At 39.5% G+C, this 12,342-nt stretch overlaps 1 protein-coding gene across 12 annotated transcripts in view; it reads right to left on the bottom strand.

The window, feature by feature from the left end:
- Positions 1–792: 792 nt before the first annotated feature.
- CUNH4orf19 (chromosome unknown C4orf19 homolog) overlaps positions 793–12,342 on the bottom strand; it is a 42,811-nt gene continuing 31,261 nt past the window's right edge. For 11 of the 12 annotated variants that reach the window (XM_062618789.1, XM_062618793.1, XM_062618785.1 and 8 more), the window contains 2 exons: positions 4,190–4,237; positions 793–3,000 (listed from right to left, as the gene is read on the bottom strand). In XM_062618789.1, coding sequence (XP_062474773.1) covers positions 2,070–3,000; positions 4,190–4,221 — 963 coding nt within the window. In that variant the 5' untranslated portion in view covers positions 4,222–4,237 and the 3' untranslated portion in view covers positions 793–2,069. The remainder of the gene's footprint in view (positions 3,001–4,189; positions 4,238–12,342) is intronic. The other variant, XR_009964797.1, reaches the window with a different exon arrangement.

Raw genomic sequence — 12,342 nt, 5'->3', positions numbered from 1 at the left:
CTACCCAGCTCCGGGTGTAGGGCATCTCCAGTGGGGCCAGGCTGAGGCTTGGCCAGGCTGTCAGCCTGCAGGTAGCCCCAGCTCAGCAGCACCTGTGACCAGGCTGTGGGGAGCTGGGGCAAGATCAGATGCTTCCCAGAGGCTATTGACATGGGGTCCTGAGGATGTGGGCAGGAACAGCCAGGCCTGGTGATGCTCTCAGGTGCCCTCACAGCATAAAAGCATATGCCATGTGCTGTCATAACCATAACTAATAATATGCAGTGTGCAAGTGGTCTTTCACTGTCATTCAGTTATTATAGCAAGTTTTGATACATGAATGTGCACAAAGAACTTGTAAGCATTAGGAAAATGCTTACAAGGGCCTTTTAAAGGAGGAAAGTGGTAGAGAAATCAACAGTACTACAGTATTTCACAAGTATATAAAGCTGTTTTATTCTACAGATACGATGTTGTGACTTTCATCTGTAACTGAATAGAGACACAAGAGCTTCAAGATAGTCTCTTGAAGCTAAGACTTTTTTTTTAATTGCTCATAGAGGCATCATTAATGTTTTGAGAAATTGAAATCTTCATTTGATCAGTTTAAACAGAATCTGCATTTAAACAGAAATAATTTCAATATCTATACATTTCTTAAACTCCACCTCTAATATTCTGATCTTTGTGTGTATGTTAATGGTTGACTAGAATTCAGCATATACTGTTGGTAAATACACGGTGCTTTCCATGTATCTAATGAGGGCTATATGTAATAGTACTTCTGTTATATGTAACTGTTATATAGTAACTGTTATATGATCAGAAAACACATAAAGCACAAAAGTTGCCAGATAATTTTTTTTATATGATAAAAGACAATTTATTAAGAATTTAAAACGGAAACCACATTTCAGTATAAAATGTCAAGCACTTTTAACCATTAAGATCCAACTTTTGATGAATCAGCACCTAACTGGTCTCTAATTTTTTCCTCCATGCTCACACAGAAGATCAATGTAGTAATCTGACATCAGAGGGAGGGTAAATGCTCCAGGAACGCAGCTGGTATTTTCAGGTCTTATGCTTGATTCAGCTTGGAAGCTCAATCCCTCTCCTGCTGTAATTTTTAAGGACTACAGCAGAGCCAGGGAGGGGTCCACACTGTTTGTATATAAACAAAACACATCTTGCTGGGGATGTTTATGAGACACAACCTGTTTGCAAACTGTGTTGTTAAGGCAAGTATGCGTGCCTGGAAAATTTAGCACAATTGAGAAGTCTTGGGCTGTAGTTTCACAGCAGTTTTAACCTATCCATACAGTTAAGACTGAGTTTTGATCTCTCTCCAGCACCTCAGTTTTTATGTGAGCTACTTCAGCTCATTAAACCAACACAAAGTTACCCACTCTCTTGGATTTGGCTAGGCTTCTGCTGTTTTAGTGAACTGAAGCTGGTCACTTGGGTATCAAACGAAGTCCAGGAGATGTGCAAGGGAAGAGATGAGTTTGTCATAATGCCAGCTGTACAGCCACAGATTTAGGCTTGATCTGGACTGGAACTGTCCTTCTTTATTTCATACATCATTAGATCATGGAATTCTGGGTCAGGTTTGGGTTGTTTTTTTGGGGTTTGTTTTTTGGTTTTTTTTTTTTTTTTTGGTGCTAACGATGAAAATCTGTGGTTTCTAACTCCATGTCTTCTATAATTCTGTTTTAAATAATGGAATTCTTCTGAACCTGGAACATGCAGTATGCACAGACCCTCCTGAAGGTCAAAACCAAAGGGTTTTGCATGAGTCCAGGTGAGGTGGGTATACAGCAGAATATCCTGTGAGAAAGAAATGCCACTCTGCCCCCCAGCTGGTACCATATAAAAGTGTTAGTACTGCCATTAGCCAAGGGAGTGCTTCTGTACCACAGGCAGTACAAATTAAAAGCTGTACAAAACAGCTGAAGGGACAGAGGTCTAGTCCAAACTCCTTTTATATGTGCTGTTCATAACAACTGTCCACATGTGCTATACATGTAATACATAGATCCAGAAATAAAATCTGGATCTTACCCAGTGTATGAGAAATAAACCTTCATCTAGTACTCGTCGTCATCATCCAAGTCTTCCCCTGCAGTTGCAGCTTCCAGTGCAGCTAGAGCTGCTGCAACTTCTGCATCTTCCTCCTCCATTTCTCCATTGATGTCTTTATGGTTGGGGTGTGTGGGTTCCTGTGCTACTCTGGTAACAGCCACGGCAGTGATACCACCCATAATGCCTGCCCTCAAACTTCTGGAGTCAGTTTTAAAAGGTCCAATACTGCTCTCCTTCATAGGTGGAGGTGGGGTCACACAAAGGTCCTGGTCCTGCACTGCTGAAGGCCCAGTGATTTGGTCTGAGTGTGCATAATTGACTAAAAAGCTGTCTTTTTCAACATAGTTCCTGGTTTGGGGGTAATTAATATCTGGCAGTTGTATGGCATTGTTTTGTGTCTCCAGTATTGCACTTCCTTTAAGAAAGATGATGTCCTCTGCAGACTGGGAGTTCTCATCTTGAATACTGTTTGGCTCATTGCATGTTGCCTTCCTCTGCCAGCCCACCTCTAGGTCAAGTTCTTGTCCAGACCTATTTGATCTGGTGTAAAAGTCTCTACTGGCTGAAGAAGCCTCTGACTGGCTGGAGGTTCCCTGTTCACTGGCCTCTTTCACTGGGTTTGTGTTGGGGTTGAGCACAGGGTGCACTCCAGCACAGGAGGTGCCACCATTGACTGCAACATCAAGCTTTGCAACACACTTCAAAAGGCCATCCTCTTGAAAATCATTGCCTCCATGATTCCAGAGAGTTTCTTTTCTGCTATTTATCTGACTTTTATTTTCTATTCCATTCAGCTCATCCTTCTGGAGTTCATTTTTATGTTCTTGAATTTCACTGTTCTCTTTGGATTTATTGCTGCCTTGCTCATTGTGTTTATAGCTGCTTACTTCATGAATGCATCCAGGTGATTGTACTTCTTCTGGATCAAAAATGTAGCTGGAGAAATTTGCGAAGAAAATGTTAATTATGCTGTTTATCAATCTGATTAGAAAAAGAATTAAGCTTAATTTTTAAGCTGGAGACCTAGAGTAACTGCTGTCACTAAACTTTACCTGAGATCCTGAGCATGAATTAGACCAAATGGAAATGCTGAACTGTGCTGCTCTATCCTGGGACTGATTATAACTAAGCCCTGGATTGGCCAGGAGCATGAGGAGGCTGACTGAGAGCTATGCGGTGGTGGTTGTGTGTTTTCAGCTTTATGTTTTTATTTTCTCAAGGGGGGTGCTGTTGATTTGTTGATTAGCAAATGAGTAGTAGTCATAGATTGTTCATTGATATGTCTTCATGTTATTGCTAAAATATGCCCCATTTTTTCCCTGGTGTTCTTAAGTGTTACCATTTTGCCCTTTTCTAGTCTTCCCCCCCCCCCCGTTTTTCCCTCCTCTTTCTTTTAGAATCATAGAATAGTTAGGATTGGAAAGGACCTTAAGATCATCTAGTTCCAACCCTGCTGCCCAGGGATACCTCACACTAAACCATATCACCCAAGGCTTCATCCAACCTGGCCTTTTCTTACTTAAGTTTTTCTCTTGTTCCATATTTTCCTTAACTTATTTCTTCCATAGCCTCATTTCTTTGTCCCCCCTCTGTGTTGCATAGCACCAGTTTATTTTCCCATTATCACTTTTCCCACAGAGGTGTGGCGAAGGGAAGAAGTAACTTCCAAGTGGGGCTGAAGCATTGTTCTTCTAAAAAATAGCTAGTCTTCCTCTCAAGAGATACGTTTAATGTGGGAATTGTTCACACATTTAACTACATTTAAAAGCTATGATGGAAGTAAGGATCTGTATTTAATTTCCATTGTTTAGGAAACAGATCTGACAAAGTCTGTGCTCCCTGTTCTACTGAAGTGAAGGGTGCTAGAGATGAATTTTCGATGCCACACAGATTTTCTGTGGGATAGGAATGATAGCAAAAGGACCTGAATTACAGTAAATCAAAAGGACATTCAAAGGACATCAGTATGCCTATCCTCTGGCAAGACTGTAAAGATACTGTAAATCTGGAGGAAAACCCCAACTTTGTAAATAGGCTTAATTTAAGCAACAGGTATAGAGGAGCACAGACACATCTTTTAATGCATTTCTTTTATTGGGTCTAAGCAAATCTTGTTTGATTGTACCTTTGTATCATTTTGCAGCATCTGCACCCCATCTGGATTTTCTTTAATCTGAAAAGAGAGAGAGGGGAGGCAAGAGGGTGAGTGAAGCATTATGAAATTAATTTATGGGCAATTGCATTGAAAATGATGCTTATGTTTAGAAGGGGTCTATTATCTAAAAAGAAAGATGCCTACACAAGAATGGATACAGTTCAAGGACTTTCTAGGTTTCTATCTTGAATTGACAGCAGCTTTCATTTGAGGAAAACCTGGGGAAGAATTTAACAGTTCTTAAACTGTGGTGTTATCCTAGGATAGTTCCCTAAGCGTCTTTATGACTTAAGAGACTTCTAAGTCAGAGTCAAAATAGTTGGTTTCTGTGTTTTGCTTGTGGGGTTGGATTTTTTGTGTGTGTATTTGGGTGTTTGCTGACTTGTTGGGTTTTTTCTTTTTTTTTGACAGCTATTGATGGACTTTTCTTCCATTAATGTGTCCATCTGTATTCTGAACTTCAGTAAACTGCTAGTGTCTACAGCATCCTGTTTCACAGCCCAGCCTTATCTGTGTGAAGAAGCACCTGCTTTTGTTTGGCTTGAACCTAGTTCTTCCTAGCAGTATTTGATGCCTTCTAGTTCTTGTATTGGAACAGATGGAGAGCATCATGTCCTGTTGTCACTATAGTACAGGTCCAGTACTGCCCCTTCAGTTCTGATATGGAGTCTGAAGAATCCTCATCTTTCTAAATGTTCCCCATTCTGACATTGTTTCATGCCTGTAGATGGTTCTTGTGATGATTCTCTGGGTCTTCTGCATTTCAACATCCTTCTTAAATGAGGTGTGGGAACCACAAAAGCAGAGTTCACAAGGTGTGGGAAACCACAGATTTATTCTTTCCTCAGTTGGCTTTGTGACAGCTACTGAGTAGAGGTGACATTTTTGTGGAAATGTCTCTTAGACACAGTCATATCGCTGTGATTGGCACCTTATTATGTGGTGTGTGTGTTGCACCTGAATTTCACTAAAGTAAACTTCTGAGTTTGACTAGAACTGCAGAGAATTTGCATTCTGCTACATCTCTGAGAACTTTTTGTGCATGTGTGTCATTGCCTGACCCTGTGAGATGCTAAGAGTTAGCTATTACATGGTTCAAATACTAAAGTCTTTTATTATGGGAAGAAATGGTTTGCCAATTTGGATCCTTGAGAACTTTCATGTTCTGAACCTAACGTGAAGATACAGGTCTGAACATCCCAAAATACTAGAAAAAAAGTTATTATCTTTGGGTTGGGGCTATCTTATTTCAAGTTGATCAAGTTAGGGCGGGGTTTTAATGTTTTGTCCATTGTTATTCAGGCCCTTTCATTTCCTCTTGAGATGTTCTACCACCTTTTATACTTTTGCCATTGCCTAAGGACAGTAGTTTACTTCTCATAAAACAGAAATGGATGATACAAGGTCAGAGTATTTTCTAGAGTGATTTATTCACAAAACACTGAAGGAAAATAGTATTGATTTATTCTTACCAGGCATAGCCTGAACTGCATGCTAGTGATATGCTAGCAGAAATTAAATTAAAACTTTGTTGTGTGGGCTTACTGTTTCACTTCCTTCCTCCTCTCTCTCTCTCCTGTATCTGGTGTTAGCACTAAACAAAATGCCTGAGTCTCTAAGGACCTACAATCATTTAGCAGCTGGGTTTAGCTCCCGTCTGCATCTCTGCTGATCTTGTGCTGCAGGTTGTCATCCTCCACCCCTCAATGACGTCATATTAGGAATACTTATACAGGGTTTTTCATCTGAAGAGGATGCAATAACTGGTAAGGTGGTCATTTGTACTGACCAGCCTTATGTGCAGTTGCTTTACAGTACAAGGGCATTTGGACAGGTTTGTTTAGGTACAGGCTGCATTTGAGTTGGCTGATAGCCATCTTTTCCAGCCAAAGGGGAATTCTTCATGCTATTTACTTGATAATGTTAAAGGCTGAATTAGCTATAGGCCTTCTTTAGGTTAAGACTGATTTGAAGCTAATTCACTAGAGCTAAGCCCTATGTGGACACTCGTTTTGCTTTGACTAACACCTTCAGTTTTAGCTTAAACCTACTTATAAACTGAAAGAATAAAACCTGTATAAAGTTGAGCAGCTGTTGAAGATTGAGTCTAACAATTCTCAGTAGCTGATGGGTTACCACTATCACAACTTCAGTTGCTGTCAGTTGCCATAAAAGCCCACTGAAATGCCCACATGGCCTGTGGCTTGGCTTTAAAGTTCATAGGTTTGATGAAACCAGTCCCAGTTTGTATTTTCTGAGAACAGATACTGCTTCTAGCTGGGTGTGGGTACTGCTTCTATTTATCCTTTTATGTGACAGATTTCCTACTCAGTGCTTTTATGTGTGATTTTTTTTTTTTTTTAAGCATGATATCTTGCTCATTGGTTTTAACCATTGGGAAATGCTAATTCCTGTCCTTTCTTCTGTTGTAAAGACACTTGTGATAATCATAGAAGGCAATTAGAAATGGAAATTACTGTTGTTTTTCATAGGAAGCACTTTCCTAATTGTTGGTGGTACTTTGTTTTTAGTTTAATTACAGTCCCTGTTTGAATCCTCTCTGCAGCTACTGCATTAAGCTTTAAGCTTTTCCACTGATTAGTTACAACTGGATCTGTCCTTTGGCATGAATAAACTATTATATATGGAGAGTGCTTTATGGTGTATTATCTTATAAATTATTTCACATCTCAGAAATTGAACATGGTTTTACAATGTTGTTTTCTGAACATTGGTTTGGTTTTTTTCCTTTGCCCTTTTCTTCCACAACAATCAAGTCAAGTTGCAAAATAATTCTTTATATATATATAAAATAGCTTTATAGCATGAAAAGGCATGCTTTAATTGTACTTGTTTTGGATACCTTGCTCTAAAGACTTCTGTATTGTGTGATGTTGATAGTTCCGTTAATGGTTAAGTAGGTTTAATAAGCTCCTGTCTGGAGCAGTTTGAGTCTAGCACATGCTACAGACTTGCAATAAAAAAGGGTTAGAGAGCTCAAGCAACAGGTGATATGTTATACAGTACCCAGTTTAGAAACATTGCATCCTTTTATGCTCTAACCTCTTTTGCCTTTTTATAAAATGTGTATTTATAAGTTAGATATTCTTTGCTGCTGAATTGATTAGATAATTTCAGATGAACATGACATGATGTGGAATGCTCCTTTCAGAATGCTCTGGGGGCTATTTTCCCCCCCAAGAAAGGCTGCCTGTGTCTAAAGTGCCTAAATCCTTGGTGCTTTAACATTTAGAGCTTCACAGTTCAGATCAAACTGCCATTAATCCTGGATATCATTCTTTCTAGATCATGAAATTTCCGAAGGCTTGTAAATTTGTCACTGGTATTATGCAGTCATTTAATCCTGAATGTTAACACATTATCTGTCATTGAAGGTCTACTAAAATGTTAAGTACAGATTTTCATATTTTTTTTAGACACGCACTGGAACACTTGAAACATTCACAGGAAGGGGACAGAGCTGCTCAAGGTGAGAGGAATTGAAGGAGACCTAGAACTATTTTTTTTACTCTGCTAAATTGTAAACTGTTCCTTCCTAGCTTTGAATGCAGATTTGCTGCTGAATTTCTGAAGAGCGCATCTGAGGTTGAGCGTGTACCAGTATCTATAAAATAATGAGATTCTTGCCACATTAAAGAGTAGGACAGCCTTGTGATTTGCATATTCAGTGTCAGTGCCATTTCAGTTAATGATAGCTTTCTTCAGTAAAAAATGTGGAAGAGGCCCAAATCTGTGTGTGTTTGCCCCAGCTGCTCCAGCAGACCTTTAGCTGATCATGCAAAAGATAGTCTAGGTATCTTTTAGATATCACAAGTCTTTAGAGCAAGGTATCCAAAACAAGATGAGAAGGATTAAAGCATGTCTTTCCATGATATAAAAGATATAAAAGATAGTCCTTGCCATGAATTAAACGAGTGTTCACAGAGAGACCAGGGAGACCTGATGTTATGAAAGAGTGACTTTCTTCCTTTAAAGGAAAGTGATACAGAAGAGCAACTATTTCAAAATCAGTTGGGGAAAACCCTACTATGGAAGGAGGAAGTAATTAGACTTAATTAGAGGAAAGCAGAACACCAACTCCCTTAGTAAAACATTCTGAAAAACTGGGGGGTTATTAAGTATTTTTACACTGCCACCTGCTAAGAGTGAAATTGGACTTCTCTGAAGTGTGAGACCTTGCTGGGGAAAACAAAACTAGTGTCTGACTCCAGGAAGATAACTTTGTGTTTCAAGCCACAGAGTGCTTTAAGAGATGTCTGCTTTGCTTTATCAGACTTGAGAAGCACAATGTATCTGATTTTAAATTATGCAATAGCATAGCTTCTGTTGTGTTTTTAAACTGTAGCTGTGTTACGAATAAACAAAAGACAAATGGAAGGTGGTGCCATGAACAGTGAAGGAGAAATATTTTTGAGAAATAAATGGGTTGACAACCTTTCTCAATATTCTTGGAAGTTTACATGGAAACAGAAGAAGTCCAATCTTATTTTTATTCATGGAGTGTTTTTTCTTCTGTATTTTATTTTATTTTATTTTATTTTATTATTTTATTTTATTTTTTAAGCCCCCTCCAGGAGCAGAGGCAGAAAGCTGAGGGGAGAGTATATTAAAATAGCTCTTCTAGTAGGTCTCAAATTGATAAACTCTGGCTTGGTGACTTTCGATCTGAGTCATTCTTTTTAAGCCAGATGTGGGTTTTGTTGTTTGGGTTCACATACACACACCAGTGCTTTATCAGCTTCTGCTGTTTCTTAGGCTTCTCCTCCATCCTTTCCTGCTCTAGATTACAAAGCAAGGTGTTTTTTTCCTACATGTGCATTATCTGGGCTGCTGAGCCTGAATGACACACCTTCCAGGGGCCTGGGGCACCTCTTTCTGGTGACTATTTCCAGTAGGGGCACCATTCAGACTAGACCCTTCTGGTGTCTTCCTCATTGCTGTGCTTTGCATTCCTCAGTGAAACCTGTCTATTTTTAGGGTACCATCCTGAGCTACCAGTCTCTTTGCAATGAACAGAAACCCTTGCTCATCAAAATTAAGCTTTTTTTTTTTTTTTTGCTAGCTAGGTTTCATATAGGTGCCAAATGCTAACCAGTTAAGAGCTATACTCACAGAAGTAAATGTGGGAAGAGAAAGTGTTTGGAATCAAATCTGTGCAGAGGGAATAAAGAATTTGGGATGGGAATAACAGAGAGCTCTAGCACTTAGCAAGCTTTTCCTAATGGGAGGTGTGGTTTGCCTTCTGTGCTGAGTAGGCATTGACATCTCTTGGAAGATTTTGGAGTATCCTCAGCATGTGCCAAGCTCTGAGAAAGGGTCAAGCATGTCTAGGTTGGAGGAGGGAAGTGTGATGTCCCTGCTCATTGCAGGGGAGTTGGACTAGTTGACTTTTAAAGGTTTCTTCCAACTTAAACCATTCTATGATTCCATGATTCTATGTGTTACTGAGGAGTGGAGGCAGAGAAATCTGGATGACAGATAATATATAAGAGGCATAGAAAGATTGTGGACAGATGGTAGAGCTGAGAAGAACTACACTTAGAAATTCAGAAAACTAGTAAACATACAGTAGCATGTGTAGGCTATTCAGTGCTACTGGATGAATATGAGCTGTAAGAACTGTCTCACTTTGCTTAAAATACAGAGGACACTGCAAATCCTGTGGGTATTTTTCCTGACAGTCACTATACTGAGGCCAGAGGGACTTTGGGGGCAGCTGGGGGGAGGACCAAACCTGGGCCCAGTGTTGTCTGAGCAATCTGATCCAGCTGAAAATGTCCCTGCTTATTGTGAAGGGCTTGGATTAGATGACCTTTGAAGGTCTCTTCAAACCCAAACTATTCTATGATTCTGTAATGGTCTCTGGAGACTAACCACTGACAAAACCTTGAGCTGATAGATAAATGCCTTCTGAAAACAAATTACTTTCCTGCAAAGCTTCACATCAGTTCTACTCATGTACCTGAAAGCTGCAGCCCAGTTTGGCTGGAACAGTCACATTTAGGATATAGGTGAGATCCCCCCCCCAAAAAAAAGGGAAAATCAAAGCATAGAATACCTGACCTTTTCCATCAAGTCTCTAGAGTCTTTGGCAACTTACCTTAGCACGGTTGTTACAGAGGCAACGATTTGCTAACAAATCTGTGCTTAACTCTGCATTGAGGTTAATACTTAAAGCTCCACTGAAGTCTATCTACTTTCATTTTTTGTAACTGAATCTTAGTCCGAGATTTATTTTAAAAGTGCTTCAGGGAATAACTGATATAAATAAATGAATTAACCTGAGGAATTATTGTAATATGCTCCCTTATAGGAAGCAGATCCCACCTCGTGGGCACTTTTTGTCTGTTTTTCTGTAGCTAAATTGGCTTCAGTCTCTTTGTTCACATTTTCTTAAAGTGCAGCACCGAAGTGTTGTTTCTGTGCCTGTTCATTTATTGACATTTACTTTACAAAGCTGGGGAGCTGAACAGGTGTACCAACCACTTTTACTAAAGCAGGTCTCCACTGGCCACTAGGCTGTTTGCCTGCATCTCTAGTACAGCTAGCAGATAAGTACAGCATGAAGATAAGAGACGTTGACACAGAGGGACCCATCAAAGACTCATATAAAACTTCTTTAGCCATAGCCTAAATACAGTGGTGACTTATAGCAGTCAGCTTTGAATGTTTGACTCCTATTGGTACCCTCTGCTTGCTTGCTGTTCTAATTGGATTCCCTGTTTATCTGTAACAGATAAATATAATCATTGCATAAATGCAAATAATCCTTACACTATCTTCCATTCTTGAGAACAATATTTATGGTTTTTTTTTCTGAACATGATTCTTTCCCTCTTTTCTCCCTGGCCAGGCTGAACTGACTGAGATCATGGCCTGTACATTGTTCAGGCATTGGCCTGATTCTTTATGAGTTTTCATGACTGAAGTATCAGACTTCTGAGTGATATTGCACACTAATACTATGTACAATCAACAGCTGTTTGTTTCAATGAGGCAAGAATTTGATATATTCTCTATGTTATTCAACGTATGAAATTTCGTTTTATGTGTTATACTACGGGTATAATTTACGTTTTGTTCCAATGAAGCCATGATACTGATCTAGACTTGTATTTTCTTCAAGGGAGAAAAATGGCTTTAACTGGGGCAGGTGTCAAAACCTGAAAGTTCTCATGCATCAGAAGCATGTGTTGCTTGTTATCTGGGAATTTATAGGACTCACTCAGTTATGGCTTCATACATTTTGATGCTTTGTATTCTGAAATAGAGTAGTTCTTTTGTTCTGAGGAAGTAGCTCTGATATCACATTATGGTTTTGCTTCATCAAGGTAATACATGGCAGGATAACAGAACCTTAAATGAGAAAGGTATGGAGCAGTCTCAAGGGAGAAAACAAACCAAGTGACACTTAAACAGAACTGTTTCTAATTAGCTGAATCTTGCAGTTCTCAAGAAATTACAGAGCAAAGTGATCTAATATCGAAGACCCAAATAACAAACACTCTGCTTGCCTGATAAACCATCAATACAGAATCAGCTAATCACTAAACTATGGCCTACTTATAACCAGTGGGAGTAATGTTACATTAATTTAACTTCTATCTGCATGGCATCATCTGGAAATGTATGTACATATTAAGTGGGATTTTTCCCAGGAAGCTTTCAATAATAGTAATTGACAAAAATTTGCTGCTCTTGTGCTCTTTGTCCAAGGATCACAATGTTAGCAGTCAGCACTAATTACTGTGTACATGAAATAGTACAAACTGCATATTATATCTTTGGGTTATTCATAGCACCATCCAAGGGAGAGTGCAGTCTCGCAGCCGAGAGTTGTGTCTGCTGTGCAGCAGTCAATTATGTCCTCTAACTTTGGGTGTGTGTTGTGGCACCTCTCAGCACTGGGGAAAAGTATCCTGCCAGTGTGATGTCCAACTACAATCTGATTAGAAGTGACTCTCGCAGTCAGGATGCTGAGAGTAATGGAAATATCAGCTTACATTTGTATTCTCACTGGAAGAGCTGAGAAAAGGCCAGATCTAGCCTGATTCTGCTGATGTGAGAGAAGTACACACTAATTATCTTACACGGGGGTAGTT

The sequence above is a fragment of the Pezoporus occidentalis genome, unplaced genomic scaffold (assembly GCF_034315485.1).
Source record: "Pezoporus occidentalis ecotype Australia unplaced genomic scaffold, CSIRO_AGI_Poc_V1 ctg203, whole genome shotgun sequence".
NCBI lineage: Eukaryota > Metazoa > Chordata > Aves > Psittaciformes > Psittacidae > Pezoporus > Pezoporus occidentalis.
Note: the sequence above shows the minus strand (reverse complement) of the source record. Positions and strands in the feature narration are given on the sequence as shown.